This window comes from Equus asinus, chromosome 12 (assembly GCF_041296235.1).
Source record: "Equus asinus isolate D_3611 breed Donkey chromosome 12, EquAss-T2T_v2, whole genome shotgun sequence".
In the NCBI taxonomy this organism is placed as follows: Eukaryota; Metazoa; Chordata; class Mammalia; order Perissodactyla; family Equidae; genus Equus; species Equus asinus.
Window position 1 is genome coordinate 55703221 of NC_091801.1, and position 16440 is coordinate 55719660.

The following is a 16440-nucleotide window of genomic DNA, read 5'->3' on the forward strand; positions in this document are numbered from 1 at the left end:
AAAAGCTGATTTCTTTTAGAAACAACTTTACAGACACATCTAAAAATAATGTTTTTACAACTGTCTGGGCATCACTTAGCCTAGTCAAGTTGACACATAAAATTAACCATCAGCTTCATCCTACCAACAGAAGGGGGAGAGAAGCAAATAAAGGTATGCAGGTTTCTTGACTTCAGTCAAGGAGTGACACACATCACTTTGCTCACATGCCATTGGTGCAAATTAGTCATTTGGCTCCGCCTAAATGAAAAGGGAGCTGGGAAATGTAGTCCCTAATTAGACCACTGCTCTCTAGCAACAACTCCATACCAGGGAAATGGGGCATGATCTTTGTTAGGTCTGCCATGGTTTATCCCTTCTCCTTACACACAAAGCATACTCAACTCCCAAAAAGGATGACTCAAAGATCCACCCAGATATTGCCTCCAGTTCCAAGTCCAAGACCTCCAGGATGTGCTCATTCTTCTTCATAAGTCTGGATGTCTCTTTTTTTGGAATCTAGAAAACTATAAACAAACAAGACAAGTTATACCTCATATACAATATAAAATGATGGGACAGGGACATTATAACCCAAGACAGCATTGATCCACAGAAATGCTGAAATTCTGTCCGGCAGTCATTATGCAGTCCTTCTGCCCTGGGAGTGGGTAAATTTCTTGATGAGGCTGTTCTGTTTTCTGGAAGAAACTCACTTGTCCATTCTTCCATAAGGCCCCTGTTCAACCCTCTAGGAGTTTCTTCCTTGTCCTTTATTCTCCATCACCACATCTAAACTGGAGATTCAAGAGTATGCCCTCCTTGGGACCTATACAAATTTTCAGGTCTGCTTCCTAGTAGTACAAGTTTTGGGGCCCGAGTGTTGTTTTTTAAGGCTCAAATAGTCAAAGGCTTCTTTGGCAATGAAATTCTTTCAGAAACAGGCTTCTGTGCTACACGCTTCCATCAGTTTCATGTGCAAAAACCATACTCAAAATTCTCCTGTCTTTAGCCTGAATTGTTTCTTTGGTTCTTGACCCCTGGCTTCCCTTTCTCAGCTTCATAACGTCTCTTTTGACATTATCCAAAACAGCTATGCCCTGAATGTGATCTTTGACGTAAGGCCGTGTCGTACATGAACCTCTCTCTCAAAGTCTCCCTTAGCCTCATCTATTCCCGTTTGGATACAGCAACAGTCTCTCCCAATCCCCTTTCATTCTGTTTGCAACCAGAGAATTCTTTCCTGAGCTCATCACTCGTATAAGGTATGATTTAAGGCAGGTCCTGGCTTTGCCCTCTTCCGTCTCTGGTGCCCCTGGTTTCTCTGCTATGGATCCACTTAGCAGCAGGGGGCATTGCTGACTATGCCATTTAAGTACCAAAGGAAAATGAATTCAATTTTTAGCAATTGTCCTTACTGTCATCTGTATTCCAGCAGTTAATTTTGCTAATTTGGCAGAATGTAGGCAAGGTTAAATAAAATTCAGAGACAAATTCAATATAAGTGCATGAACTCTCCGGTCTGGATAAATGGTACTGAAGGAGAACAGCCTTTTGCCAGAGTGCTCACTGAATGGAATCTTTTAAGTTTTAACACTACGAATGTAACAAAAAAAAACAACAAAGATTTTCAACCAAATAAAAGGGTTTTGTTGGACTTTTTCTATGATGAAATTCTTCTATTCAAAAGATAACTGAGTTTTCTGCCATATAGCATGCTGATCATTGGAGCTGTGGTCCCGAGGATTCAATGTCTGGAGGATGGATTATGGTACAAGATATTGGCACATTGTACCTCACAATTAAACAAAAGACAGCTTTCCAGATTGATTTTATGTCTCATGGAGAGAAATAAGTTTTCTCTCTTGGACATATCTATGATGGTGGAAATAAGAGCCCTCCAAACGAACATAGATGATGATGATGATGATGGAAGAGGAAAAGTGAAGGGAAAAAGAAGAGAAGGAAAAGTAGAAGAAGAAAGAGGAGGTGGAGGAGAAGAGCGGAAGGAGGCAAAGGGGAAGGAGATTATTTTTGATGGTGATGATGGCCCAGTTTGGTTATTTCTCAGTCAGTACTTACTCAACACGAACATAGTGCCCAAAAACCCAGGTTCTGCTGTTACAAAGTAGCCCACTTAAGATAATGCTGGATATAACGATGGCACACTGGGCAGGATCCTCTCCCAGCCTTCATCTCATTTATCTCATTTAAGTTTAATCAGAGTCCTGCAAAGCAAACAGTATTATCCCTATTTTACAGATGAAGAAATTATGTCTCAGATGACTTGATAAGAGTAGAGGAGCGGGCAGGCATTCAAACCTCAAGTCATTTATTTCCGTGGTTGAAGCCTTTCTCATATCATGTATTATAAAGATTAAGCAAGACACTGTACATGAAAGCAGAATGCCTGGCACCAGTAAGCATTCAAATATGACTTTCTTTCCATCTTTGGATTCCTTATTGGAGACTACATAATCCTAGAACTATAGTGCACGTAGGAAGAATAACTTTATTTTCTCTTCAGCTCCAAGAAATGTCAGCGCAGGCTTATCTGAACCTCAGTGAGGGCAGTGAGTAGGATGGCTGCTAGTTTTGATAGGTTTAATTTGGTTTTATAATTTAAGAAACAGCTATATTATCTAAAAGTGAAATATGAGTATGGTTTCCTTATAGAAATAGTTCTCAAATCCCATGACTGCCATTTTATTTTGTAAAATGATAAATTATAAAATAAGATAGCTAATATAAATTGATTTTTTTTTTGCAAGAAGGGTAATATTCCTTCTAACTTAGAATAAATGGGTTTTTAGGGAAGCAGTCCTAAGTTTCAATCCTTTCTCCTCTGCTTTTACTTGCATAACTTTGGCTAGCCATCTAATATCCTTGAGCTTCAGATTTCCATTTTGAAAATGCAGATAAGGGGGAGGTGACCATTACGAAAAAAATAAAATAAAATGCAGATAATAATACTTGTCTTACAGGAATGTTGTGGGAGTTAAATGACTAAGGTATAAATTGAAGAAGACATGGTAAGGACTCAAGAAGGTACTTCCTCTTGCCCATGAGCTGAAAGCACTGGTTACTGACTTATTTTAATATCCTAATTTTCATTATAAAATACTACAACAAAAATCATGTTGATAATATTAAGGTAAATTGTGATCATTTCCCTATTTAAGCATTTTTAATAATTATTAAATTGTGCTTTTTCTGGAGCTCTTTTAGAATAAATTTTTTTGCCCTCAATATAAAAATATCAAAAATAAATTGATCAAGTGGTCCTTAGAGAATGTAAGATTGTTTTATGTTCATTGATACACAATGGGCTTTAACAACACAAAGACCTTAGAAATTATGGGGGTCATTAGTGTCATCTGCCAAACAGTCCTAACTGCCCCCATTTCAGGGCATGTGTTGGAACCGCATTTCCCGGCTTGGGTGGAACTATGTAACTAGTCCTGGCTAACAAGTGGTGAGGAGGTATAGTGCCTGTTCCAGACCTTTCAGACTCTCTTTTTCCCTTGACAACCAGCACAATTTGAAAAAGTAGCTGTGTCAGACTGGGTCCCTGAGAGCCTGTCTGCTGACCTGTAAGGGTCAGAGAGCAGGAGCCTGGAACTGCGGCAGCATCATGTAGCTCATTCCCAATGATCAGAGGCGGTTAACCAAAAAAAGAGTCTTCTGGCAAAAAATATATATATGAAAAAAACCCACTAGATTTTCTTCCTTCATAGTAGATAAGAATCTTGATACAACTTTTGTTTTAAATAAGTGGAGCAATATATGGGGCCTCACTTCAAATTGTCCCTTTAGAATTCTCAACCTTGACAGCACTCCTACATAATAAGGATAAAATTCTCCTTAATAATATAAATTATGATGCATCCCTCAAATGAAAATGGAGATCAAATTAGATTAAGAGATATTTAAGAGCAGGGGCATAAGCTGATTCAGTATTTGTTTCTCACCTAAAAGCTTTCTAGATTTTTACGTAAGTGTTTTTAAAAGTATCTTTTCATATATTTTTTTCCACATCATGCAATTCACACTCTAAATTCAATACTGAGTAATTTAGAGAAACTCAAAGAGCTTTGACTATTTCATGTAAAGTAAAAAAACCAAAGCATAGTTTACTTTGTTTATGATAGGTAGCAAGAAGAATATTCTACTTGAATTAGGGGCAAATATTACTTTTAATTTGGGGGCGCAGATAATTTCAAATATTATTTTAAAAGATTAAATAAACATCACAGTTTTACTTAAATAAAATTTAACAAACACAATAAAACATCTTAATAAATAGTTTTATTTTAAAATTATATCACACACTTGCTATTAACATAGGATCAAATACCCTAAGAAAAGCCCATAACTTTAATAACTGCCCTTTTAGAATATCAAAAAACACATAATCGACATCAAATTATTTTTCTTGTGTGGCAAGAAAAGTAAAATTAAAAGCACAGCGAGAACCATAAAGTAAAAACTCTCAATATACTATATAGTAATAACCCATCTTTGCCTTCTTGTACATTTGTTTGGAGCCTGGCTAGGAAGTACGAAGATGGCAGCGGGAAAATAAGAATGGCTATTCCTGAAACAAAGGAGACTTACTAAAACTGGGAGCAAAGGAAAATGCTGTCTGCTGCCCATATTTCCCTGAAATAAAATAATAATACACGGTAAAATAATTTCTAAATAGGTCACACTCTTATAAGCCTACAACTGAGACATTAAAAAAATAAATCAAGGGTTTGTGGGATGCTGAACAACCAAAATAGATCTATACAATTATGGCATCTCATTACGAGGTTGATTCCAAATTCTTCATTCATGACCTGTGAAAGACTTCTCTTGTCCTTGAAGTCAAAATTAAGGCATGCCAAGTTTCCTATAAGAAAATTATTCTAACAATAGCTTTGGGTATTACAGTTCTATAATTATAAAATATTCTCCTAATACATACATAGACTTGAGTGTACATAAACTGGCACACTAACAAACACAAACCACAGGTACACTCTTAAATGTAAGCCATGGATTTTTGAAATCGCTATAAGTATTTAAAATAACATCTTACTTTTTACAGTGTCAGTGCATGAGTCATAAAAATTATTTCCCAAGGTTTATGCCCATAAAAGTCAGAAGGAGAGAATGTTACAGAATACCATGAACCATAAAATGATATGGCTGAAATCAGCTGAAAGACAACGATATGTTAATTCTCTTTCTTATGAACACTTTTATACTGAGAAAAGCCAGTGAGACTTCATTATAATTCTTTTCATCCTAGTCATTCTTTATGCCCAATTCTGGGAAAGGTTGGACTCCATTAGAGAGAACTGGAAGGATCTGTCTTGTTCCTTTGTGACAGTGGAATCTAGCTGCTGGTATTAAATCTCACTGCACAGGTGACCATTGGTAAAGGTCGTGAATCTCTTTTGTCAGACCACATTTTTGTAGTAGCAGTAACTGCTGCAATGGAATCTGACCTTCAGATTGAAAAGCCTTTTCCTAACAGATAAATAGAAATTTTTTCTCTAACTTTAGATGATTAATCCAGGTAAGGTTCTGCATGCGCCTGTGATGAAGGCTGAAATGTTCAAATGCTCCTGCCTAGAAATGTTGCCTGTCACAAAGAACTGAAAATAAGTAGAGCCCCTTGGGTTCAGACCCTTAATTCCCAGTATTCAACTGGCACGGTGCTCACTCACACACGTATCCTTCCCCCTGGGGCAAAAGGAAGGCACAAATGAATTTGGTAGGAAAGTCTGTTTGTCTTAATTTGCACCTAGAAGGACATGGGCCAGCACTGGTCCAATTGGATCCATAAAATAAATAAGTATGAGAGGGATGGACTCATATTTTAAGCAGACAGCAAAGCATGTGATAGTCATATCAAGAGAAGTATCCAGATAGTATGGAATCAAGCGGCGTAGCAGTCATGGGGGTAAAAGCACCCACAGCCACCAAGAACTTCAGGGGTCCAAGCAGTCCTGTACTCCTCTAACCTATAAATCGGCTATGAAATGGAGAGCCTGGAGAAAAACATTCTTCTTATGAGGAGGCCAGGACATCATATTACATGGTCTGCTTCAGGAACTCCACATGGTTCGGAAGGACACGTAACATTGCAAAGAAAATGCTTCAGCTCCGCCCAAAAACAGTTTAAGGTGCCCTAAAAAGGAACAGTTTATTAAAAATGTCCATTAGCAGCATGTATACCCAGAAGCAATGGAGAAAGGCAGCTTTCCTTCTCATACTCACCCCTTTGCGCCATATTGCTGAACAATGAGCTGCCTTCTTTTCAGATTACGAAGGTGACTCTGAGTTTAGTTTTCTAAAACCTAGTAAATAAAGACCTAAACTACAGACCTCTGAAAAATGAGTTTTGCTTCTACAGGTCTAGCAATGAAAACTCTCATAGCTAACAACCAGCCCCATGTTAAAGAGATAGAAATTAGGTCATATATCTCCAAGAAGGATCCAAGACCAACACCATGGCTATCATCCGTTCAATGTCTGTAAAATTTGTCACCTGATCTTGCCAAAGTAATTCTAAATAAATATATTTAGAGCCAAAAAACCTTTTTATCTGACTGGAAACAACAGTGTCTAAAGTTTAGGGTTTCTTGTTGTCTGTTACCATGGCCTTAAATTCAAGTAATCTGCATCTTGAATTCAGGCACTGACAGGATGGATTAGGGCTGCACAACTGAAGACCCAGGGAAAAGTTGATTAAGGCAGTTATCTGTATTATGTCAACACAGCACTAAAGGACGTATCTGGTTGATTTTCTGAATTGGTTCTTTTTGGTGTAATGGTCAGCCCTCATAAAAGTAGAATCTTAAAAGAGATGTGCCCTATATATGAGCAGATTTAAGTAATGTTGTTAAAAGTAAACACTTACTTCCTATTATATTTCAGTTACAAAATTTTAAGGAAGGAAAAGAAGAAATATATTCTGTCTTGTTAGGTCATTTTTTCCCCCTGAATATTTTATACTTTCTTTTCCCAATTGGAATAGGTAGATACATATATATTGGGATATATATATCTCCTTTCAATCACATCAGAACTATATATAATTTGGTACCACTGCAAGATTCATGAAATGCTTCCAAGTGGAAAGCTTTGGCTTTTTCTCCTTTATCATCAGTTTAACAGAATTGAAAAAAACTTCCTAACACTTGATTTTCAAATTTGTCTGCCTTTATTAGCTGAAAATTGGACCGCACATTAATTCAGCTTAGCCTGCAATTGGGCTAATTAATCCTGTTTCACCAATAAATAAAAACAAAACTCAACTGATTCCACTCAGTTGATCCTTCTACAAATAAATATGTATTTTTTAAAAATCTATTTTTTAAAAAACACACAGCTCAGGCCTACACAGTCAGCCAAGAAGATCATTCCTCTATTGCCACAACATCATCCAAAGTGGGTCCTCAAGCAGGTGAGAAGCTGACATTTTATAAACCTCCATAATATGAAATTTATACCGTTGGTAAACTGGCCTCAACACAAACCATAACAAAGAATCACAGTAAAACAAAAAGGTTGTTCAAAAAGCACAAAGAACCAGCAACAGAAAACAAAAATCATATTTATATTGTCCCAATTATTTCCAAATCAGTAATAGTCCATTACACAGAGTAAGGTAATTGAGCTACATCTAGTTTCCTCTGATACCCATATAATTTCTCATTTTTACTTAATAATTGTTTCACATACCTGTCCTCTCTATTTTTACTATCCTCTGACCCTGCCTTTCTGCATTTCATCTTAATCCTGAGTAACACACGGTGTACCTAACTCATCAGAACAATCTCCGACACCCACAAGAACTCACTCACATAAATATCCTGACTCACACACTCCGTCAGCCAAAGCCACCCACATATTCCACAGTCCTCAACAAAAACTTCAGATGTTAGAATTAGGCTTTAGAATCTACAAAGAAGTCACTTTCTCACTTCCCCATCCCTGCACTCCCACCCCAGTTCCCAGCTCCAGTCCTCTTGAAGAATGCCCCCACTGATCCAGCTAACACAGGACTGGAAGTTAAAACAACTCTTGCAGTGGGAGGTTAGAAACACCTCAAGGAATAGTCACAAAATGCAAGCTATTTCTGATATTTCCCCACCCTCTTCCTGAACCATAACCATACTGAGACAGTGACTTAGTGTGAATGCTAGGTGTGTGTTTTGTAAAGTTGTGACCATGTTGCTCATCATGCCTCTCACGGAGCAAGTTTGAACTTCAAGAGGCAAGATGTCACGGTTACTAAGGGCCTGGATACAACGTGCTCAGAATGATGCCTAGACCATGGCTGGGGGGAGGTGAGTTCTGGTGGGGGGTGTGATTCCCACCCAACCGATGTGCTTAATCTTTCTCTTGCTTCTCATTTTAATTTTTGGCTGTGGGCTGAAGGACTGCAGCCATCCTGAGGCAACGACTTGTAGCGTGGCCTAGAGCAAGTGATACCCGTTTCTAGGCACAGTCCCCAAGAGTCTAGCTGCACTTGTATTGGAGGTTTTCTTCAGACAACAACAACAAAGCGTCACCTGGGAGCGTGCCTGAGCCGCCAGTCATGACTCAGACCTGCCTAGATGCTTAGGTGTCTGGAAATATATTAAAAATGTCTTACACTTTGCCTTTCAGGTGTGAGAACCAAGAAAGACTTCAAGAGCATAGGTAACCATATGATGGCTAAACCACAAACAGAAAATGAAATTTATATCAGCAACTAATTTACTTTATCTAGAAAATGAACATGCAACACTGGCTAATATCTGGCACTACCATTCTGGGTTAAATTTGGATTGGTCTTATAATGATTTATATAATTTTCTTTTACTAGAAAGTTTATTCTAATGACTTAGTTGCCACTTCTGAGTACAGGAATAATTTTAAATATAAGAAATGTATTTTTACCTTTTTTTCCTTAATAATCAACATCCTCAAGCTTCAAAATATTCAAAGTCAAAACCCTTATTTTAGTGTTTAGCCAAATTACAGGAAGAAAAAATTTAGAAGAAAATGGATAAGCACTTTTGAGAATTAAATGTAAGCCTTATTATGTGATTAGTGCTTCAGTTCTTTTTCACAAAATAGGTTACTAATTAATCCTACTGTGTGTTGGACCTCCTAGTGTCCGAAGAATATCCCATATCATGTAAAAGAAATCCTTTGTACACTGGGTCATTAGAAATATTTTGCTATAAAGTAGAAACTGATGGCCAATACAGATTAATTAGTCTCAGCTCTTTAGAAGGACAGGTGTCATTGGTTGTGTTTACTTAATGCATCTTACATGGCTTTTCTTCTAAATAAAAAATAGAGAGAGAACAAAAACACTCACTGGCTGTTAGTTTGGGAAAGAAACTTTTCTTACCAGGCAAATAAACTGCACTGCAAATTTTAAGAAATATGTTGGATTTTTTTTTTTCCATAAAAAATGCCAAGGCAGACTCTCAAGAGGTTCACAACCAGTAAACTCTACACAACTGAGTTAACAGTAGAATTAACTCTGTACAGTGAGAGCATCTTCCTCTACCAAGGACAGTTCCAGGGTGTTTTCATTAGCACTGGTTTTCATCCTGAAGTTGAAAGAACCATAAAGTTTCGCAGACTCTTTGGAAGAAGCAAACCTGTTGCGACGATAAAGCTCCCCCTTCCACATAGACATCATTAGCAAACAGGACAGAACGACCCCCCCAAGCGTGAGCAGGCAGAGTCCGGCAATCACACAGCGGTCCAGGTGAGCTCCCAGCCTTGCACTCTCCTTCTCCAGGCGTTCCATCTCCCGGGCCGCCACAGTGTTGGGATCCACGGTCACTTCCCGTGGGACAATGTAAGAGATGATCACCAGCAGGATGCCAGTGACTAAGAACAAGATGGCGCTGATGAAACCATAGTCTACTGACTTCCCTGAAGATGTGGCTTCTGAACTTGTATCATCTTCATCTTCAGATATCAAGGATAAGGCAGCCTCATGGGACCACTCATTTGGATTTCCCCAGTCAAGGTCTCCAGGGTGATTATTCCCTTTTGCTAAACAGGAGCTCCGGTTTCTCTGCTCCAAGTTGACATTTTCATCCACATACATAAAAGAAGTTTCTAATTCCTGGCTGCAGCAGTTGCAGACTTTCCGTTCTGCTGTTCTTTGGTTGTTCCCTGAGTTGAGCGGGCCTGGTGGCAAGGAGTCTGGCTGAATAACACTGTCTTGCAGAAAGGAGGAAGGGGATGCGAGAGAAGGGCTAAGTTTAGACCCTTCCATCTCGGCTGATCTTGGTGTTGACAGACAGTGACTCTGGCAGCAGAGAGCAGCTTTAGTGGCTGCTGCATCTGCCTGGTCACCAGGAGGTCCTCCTGAACTCCAGTCCACAGGGTTGCACAGGGCTGCCTGGCTGCTTTCCTTAGCAAGGTAGTGGAGCTCCATCGGAGCTAGTCAGACATCCCCCAGCAGCTTCCGGAAATTCTGCCAATAGCAACACAGTTAGATAAGAACCCCAGGGGAGCTAAGGCTGCTCTACCATGAGTACTGGTCCAGAGGCCCCCATCTCCTTTGCAGTCACAGTTGTTGACACTTCAGCCCTGGTTCCTCCTAAAAGGGTAAAAGAAAGGAGAGGATACCTAGTGGCAGGAAAGTGTGAAAGGCAAATCCTGATTTATCACAGTGATTAACACCGGGAAACTTAGGTGAGGGTAGAAAAGGAGCACGAAGGAAGTGGCAGTCTCTCTGAAGAAAGCATTGCCGTCACCCAGCCAAATTTATCCAGGGACGCACACATTTCTCTGACAGGATCCCTCAAATGAGAAGGCAAGTTTCCTGTATAGGGACACAAACGAGAAAGGCAAGGACCGTTTTTAGCAGAGCTGCTGATTTTCTAGAGAACCTGGGGAAGCACAGACTTCTCAACCATTCAATTATAATTATGTGTTTACATTTTGTTCAGTTCAGAACAGATTCTACTACAGATTAGCTTTAGAGCATCACAATGGGTGAACAAATATGTTCCGATCAGTTGGACTCTGTTGGAGCTGGGGCTCAGGATTTTGCCTGGGTAGCTCTGAAGTGGGTGAAAGATGGCTAGCTTAATCAGCCACCGCTCCTAACCTTACACTTCATAAATCCAATAACCCCAGTCACACAGCCCTATATTTACAAGGCCCTATGCTTGTACATTGTGCTTCCATTCCCAACTATCCCCTTGTTGCTACACGGGGGTAGGATGTTCCGGACCCGGAAGTATGGAGACAATACGTCTCACTGTGTGAGCCCTGCAAAATACAACGGGGCAGCCACTCCTCCACACACGCAGCTTGCCTGCTCCAGGTACAGGTCTGCTGCTCCCAATCACTGGGTCTGAGTGGGTCTGAGTTCCTCTCCCTCTGCAGGCTTTGCTAACACATGTGCACAGGAAATTGACCACTATAAGTTTTTAAAAACCAAATCTAGAAGTAAAGTGACAATAAAAGATGAGTTATAAACCTAAAGAGCCACAGTTCTGTTGAGGCAAATAGGTGAGAAGCTATTTGCAAAGTTACCTCTGGAACTTTGCATGCCCAACGTGCCCTCATCCCCATCCTTCTAGTATAGAACTCCGGGTTGAGCAGAAACCCATCTGCCTATCTTTCTTTGCCTCTGCTATCTTTCTGAGGAATAAAAGATCACCTTCTACTATTACCAAGTACAGAGGTCTCAAGCAAGGGCCCCTTTTATTTTGCTTCCAAGTCTGGGGTAATAAGAGATTTAACCCATGACTTGGGAGCTTTATTATGCTTCAAAATCCACAGCTCCAACAGCTGGAAACCCACACAAGAGCGCAATAAGGCTCACCTAAGGTCTACCTGACAACTCACTTAAAATATGGGAAAGGAAATCCACATGTTTTCTGCTCTACATTAGAGTTTGTTTTGTTTTGTTTTGTTTTTTAAAAAGCCACTTCTCCCCTATTATCGAACTTCTCTGCAGCCAAAATAGGAAAAAAACATAAAATAAAACACCAAGTGCAGGAAAACCACAAGTGAACCAGAGCTTTCCTTTAGCAAGTTGACAGACCCCTACCGCAGGATCCCTCAAGGAACGAAGCGATGGGAACGCGTTTGATAATTACTGAAACGAGAAATCATCTCTCAGTTCCCTCAGACACTGGGCGCTCTGACTAACCTTTGGCACAATTAACTAATCACATTGGACTACTTTGGACAAAACCGGCAGAGTCCCTTATGGGACTTCTAATTTATAACAAAGAGGGAGAAAAATTTCCACTTAATTCCCTTCTCCTGCTTCTCTCTCTCTTTAAAGAAATGAGAGACTCCGCTTGCTCCGTAGGAGATACACTAGCTGCACAGCTGATTTTCTTTGCAGCTCCGTAATCCGGGGCTTCCATCCTCAGTGGAGAATGGATAATCCCAGGGGACTAGAGAAAGGCTCTTTGCTTCCGTCCCCTCCCGCTCTTCTTTCTGGTTTGTTTAAGAGTGCGGTCAATGAAATTGCACCTCAAAGCGAGGAGACTGCACTCTCCCTCGTCCGTCTGCCATCAATTAAGAGCACTAATATTTGCATTGGAACTAACTGACACGGGCGAGGCTGGTCTGGGGGAGGCGACCTCGCGATCCGTCCTGCGCGCGCTGTGCTGGGAGGGCGCGCCGCAGACACCGGGCAGCGGTGGCCTCAGCGGGATCAATCAATCCATTCCGGGTGAACTCCGCGCCCGCCCAAGGCAACGAGGAGTCGGGCTGCTTTCGCCGAATACCCGAAGCAACGCAAGCACCTTGGGCAGGGAGTGGGGACGCGCTCCGCTGCTCCGCCAGGCTCCTGGGGTTTCTGTCTCTTCCAAGCGCCTCCTCCCCGTCCCACTCTCCGCACTTACCTCCTGTCGTGGCCACCCAGTGCGGCTCGAGCACCGCGCGCTTGTCCCTGCGTGGCTTCTCTGGGGAAGTCCTCAGATCACCAGCCACAGCACTTGTAGCCTCCTCGCGCCGGTCGTCTCCGCGGGGTGGGCAGCGCCGTCTGTGCCGGCGGGGCGGGGCGGGGCGGGGCACTCCCTCTTGCTGAGCATCCAGGGAGATGTAGTCCAAGGGAGGCCTCCCTGCCTCCCCCCGTCTGTGTTCTGTCTGCCACCTCCTTGCTTTTGCCCTTCCTGAAGACCAGCTCCCGCTACAGCTCCATACTCTTGCCTGGCACTTTAGAAGAAAGCGCTGGCTCCTAAACTCAGGGTTGAGGCTCCCAGCCTCAGGTATGGCCACAAGATTATGGAGGAAGGAGTGTATATTTAGTTCCAATTGTGTGCTGGTAATATGGATAGTTTATCTTATTTAATAGTCAGAAATCTTTGAAGTAGATTTTATTAATCCTCATTTTACAGATAAGGAAAGAGGCTCAGGAGAATTAAATGCCTCATCCAAGGTTACGAAGACAACAAACGGTAGCTAATAAATTGTATTGTATCTAGGAATCTGCTTCCAAAGACATTGCCTTCCCCAGAAAATCGGGAGAAATGTAACTATTGAGGGTAGGGATTATCCTGTTCCCCTATGCAGCCCCTGTGCCTAGCAGAGTGTCTGCTATCTGTTTAGTCATGAATAATAATGACCAAAAATAACAATTAACATAAATAGCATTTATTATTGCCAGGCCCTCTTCTAATCATTTTAGATACATTAACTCATTTAATGGTCACAATTAATTTTTAAAGTCCTGTAAAAATTCTTATTTTTACAGAAAAGGAAACTGAATTACAAGGAAGCTGAGTAATTTCCCCAAAGTCGTACAGCTAGTACCTAGCAGAGGTGGGGCATGAACCCCAAAAGGTTGAAGCTACTGAGTTGTGACTCCCAGGATAGGACAAAGTAATTCCTTTGGGTCTCCATCCTCTTTTTAACCATAGTGGACCACTGCAGTCAACAGCCAAGGAGAAGGTGTGGTTTGTGGATCATCTCCAAGTTTTCAGCATCTCCTTTGGGGTGATTCTAGGGTTATTGATTGTTTTCATTTAAGTGGAGCAAAAGAAGTGTTATAATATTTATAACATGTTGCTGCTTGTGAGTAGCTCACATGAATTCTGTATTGCTTTCTTTCAAGTGATAGATCAATCGACTATAATGGCCATTTTGTTGGTTTCCCTTTATATTGATAGAATCCACAGTCTCAGAGTTCCACGGATTTCACAATCTAGCCCCTTTAAAACCTTTTTTCTCCATGACTCTTTTTACCAGTTAGACCCATTTGTTGATAAAGATGACATATGTGCTAGGGCTTCTTCTCCTTTGTTCATTACACTGTTCTCCAGTGAGAATATCCTTCCTCCATTCCCCTATTCCCTCCATCCTCCAAGGACTATCTCATCAAGCCACATTTGTGGGGGTGCATGCTGTTCTCTGTACTATATATTTAAAAGGAAACACAAAGACACCATAGGGTGTCTAAAGGAGAGCAACTAAGAAGTTGAAGAAACTTGAACTCACATTGAACAAGAAGACGCTGAAGGAACCTGGCATATTTAGCCAGAAGAGGAGACTTAGAGGAAACAAAAGCTAGCTTTAAGTAACTGGAAGTTTGTAAAACAGGAGAGGAATTCTATATCATGGTTAAAAAGGGTAAAAGCAGAACCAATGACAATAATAGTATTTATTAGTCCTAATATGTTATCATCTTTAATTCTTATATCAACTCTATAAGGGAAGCAGTATTATTGTACGAATTTTACAATGTAGAAATTGAGGATTGGAAAGGTATAGTCTCTTTCCCAAGGTGTGAGAACTAATAACTGGCAAAGCCAAGATTCTAACTTGGGTCTCTCTGATTCCAGAGACTGGATCTCTTTGCTACCATGCTCTGCTGAGCAATGCTTCACAATTATTTTCACAGCAGAGCATACATAAGAGGTGATAATATTTATTGCACTGTGATAAACACAAGCGGTTTCTCATGGCCGTAGTCCTGGTGCTATGGCCACTTCCGGCTCTGCAGACAGCTAGGAGGGCCAAGGGAAAAAATAAGCCAGCACATCTGTAACACGCTGGAGCGCCCGAAGATGATGGACAGAGGGACAGTTGGCTCTGGATAGCACCATCAGATGTAATAAGGACGCTGATTTGGGGCTGAGTATGAGGAAGAACATTCTCTCTAAGAACTTGAAATGGGATGTCTCATGAAAGTGAATTCTGTATTACTGGAGAAAAAAAGCCATTTATTAAGGATGTCATAGAAGGGTTCATCTAGTTGGATGAGAGGACCTCTGTAGTTTCCCTGCTGAAATGATTCTAAGTTACATCTGTTTCATGAAGCCCTTTTCCTTCAATCCAGCCCTCAAAGATTCTGCTTCCAGGGTGGCCTGGTTGTGCAGAGGTTAAGTGTGCACGTTCCACTTCCGCGGCCCAGGGTTTGCTGGTTCGGATCCTGGGTGTGGACATGGCACTGCTTGCCAAGCCGTGCTGTGGTAGGCATCCCACACATAAAGTAGAGGAAGATGGTTACGGATGTTAGCTCAGGGCCAGCCTTCCTCAGCAAAAGTAGGAGGATTGGCAGCAGTTAGCTCAGGGCTAATCTTCCTCAAAAAAAAAAAAAAAGATTCTGCTTCCTATGAGCTTTGCTAAGACTTTTCGTCATTGATGTTTTTTATATTTCTCAGCCACTGCCTTGTGACATTTCTTATATGTCTATGTGACTAATGCATAGTGTTTAACTTCTCACTTAGGTGCCAAAACCTCTACCGGCAATTGAAAGCTCCTTAAGGTCAGTATCCGTATATTAAATATCATGTTGCCTCCTCCAGAAAGTGCAATATTTCTGTTGAATAGAATGAGGGAAAATGACAAGACTGAACTGAGAGTGCAGATGATTATCCCTGTTATTCTGTCTCATTTCCTATTTTTATATATAGTACACTTGACTGTCTACATATTCTTGAGCACTAAAAAAATATCAACTCTGTGCCAGCGTACTACAAAATCTCCTTCAAAACTCTGAAGAAAAAGAATAAATGTGAACTGGCTGAGCTCCTGGAAAGAAAAGCTCTGCAAAAAATACTGCTTGCTGGAATAACTTCACCTCTCTCTCCTGTAAGTCCATGTCTAAAACTTTCCTCAAAATCTGACCCAAGAACATTTTTCAAGAGCCTTTCTTGTTCAACATCTTCAGCTTCTTGTTACTCTTCTCACTGGCATTCTAGTGGCATAATATACTTCCTTTTATTCTGTTATTTTACATCTATAGAAGTATTTCATGTATATTTCATGTATGTTTTATACTGCTTTCTAAGTGGTCTCTCTTCCCAGATAAAATTTAAGCTCTTTGAGAATCAATAACTTTCTATACCTTGAAGCTACACATGGGCGTGAAACAGCAAAGCACATGGGCAACAGTGGTTCCTCAAAATATGCTTACAAAATGATTAAGACTAGTAAAATGATGATATTAAAGTCTAAGTAATAATTTTGATCTTACAC

At 40.7% G+C, this 16440-nt stretch overlaps 1 protein-coding gene across 4 annotated transcripts; it reads right to left on the reverse strand.

Annotated features, from left to right (window-relative positions):
* Window positions 1–4276: 4276 nt before the first annotated feature.
* TMEM74 (transmembrane protein 74) lies at window positions 4277–13002 on the reverse strand. 4 transcript variants are annotated; one of them, XR_011493300.1, is made up of 3 exons: window positions 12864–13002; window positions 9380–10591; window positions 4277–6160 (listed from the first exon to the last, which is right to left on the reverse strand). XR_011493300.1 is itself a non-coding variant. In XM_014840001.3 (2 exons), the coding sequence occupies exon 2, from the start codon at window positions 10424–10426 to the stop codon at window positions 9509–9511; it is 918 nt and encodes a 305-aa protein (XP_014695487.1). In that variant the 5' UTR covers window positions 10427–10591; window positions 12864–13002; the 3' UTR covers window positions 4277–9508. The 4 variants fall into 4 exon arrangements, 3 of the variants coding, with proteins under 3 accessions (XP_014695487.1, XP_014695488.1, XP_044637078.1); XM_014840001.3 differs by having other exon boundaries at window positions 4277–10591; XM_014840002.3 differs by having other exon boundaries at window positions 4277–10465; window positions 12864–12998.
* Window positions 13003–16440: the final 3438 nt, after the last annotated feature.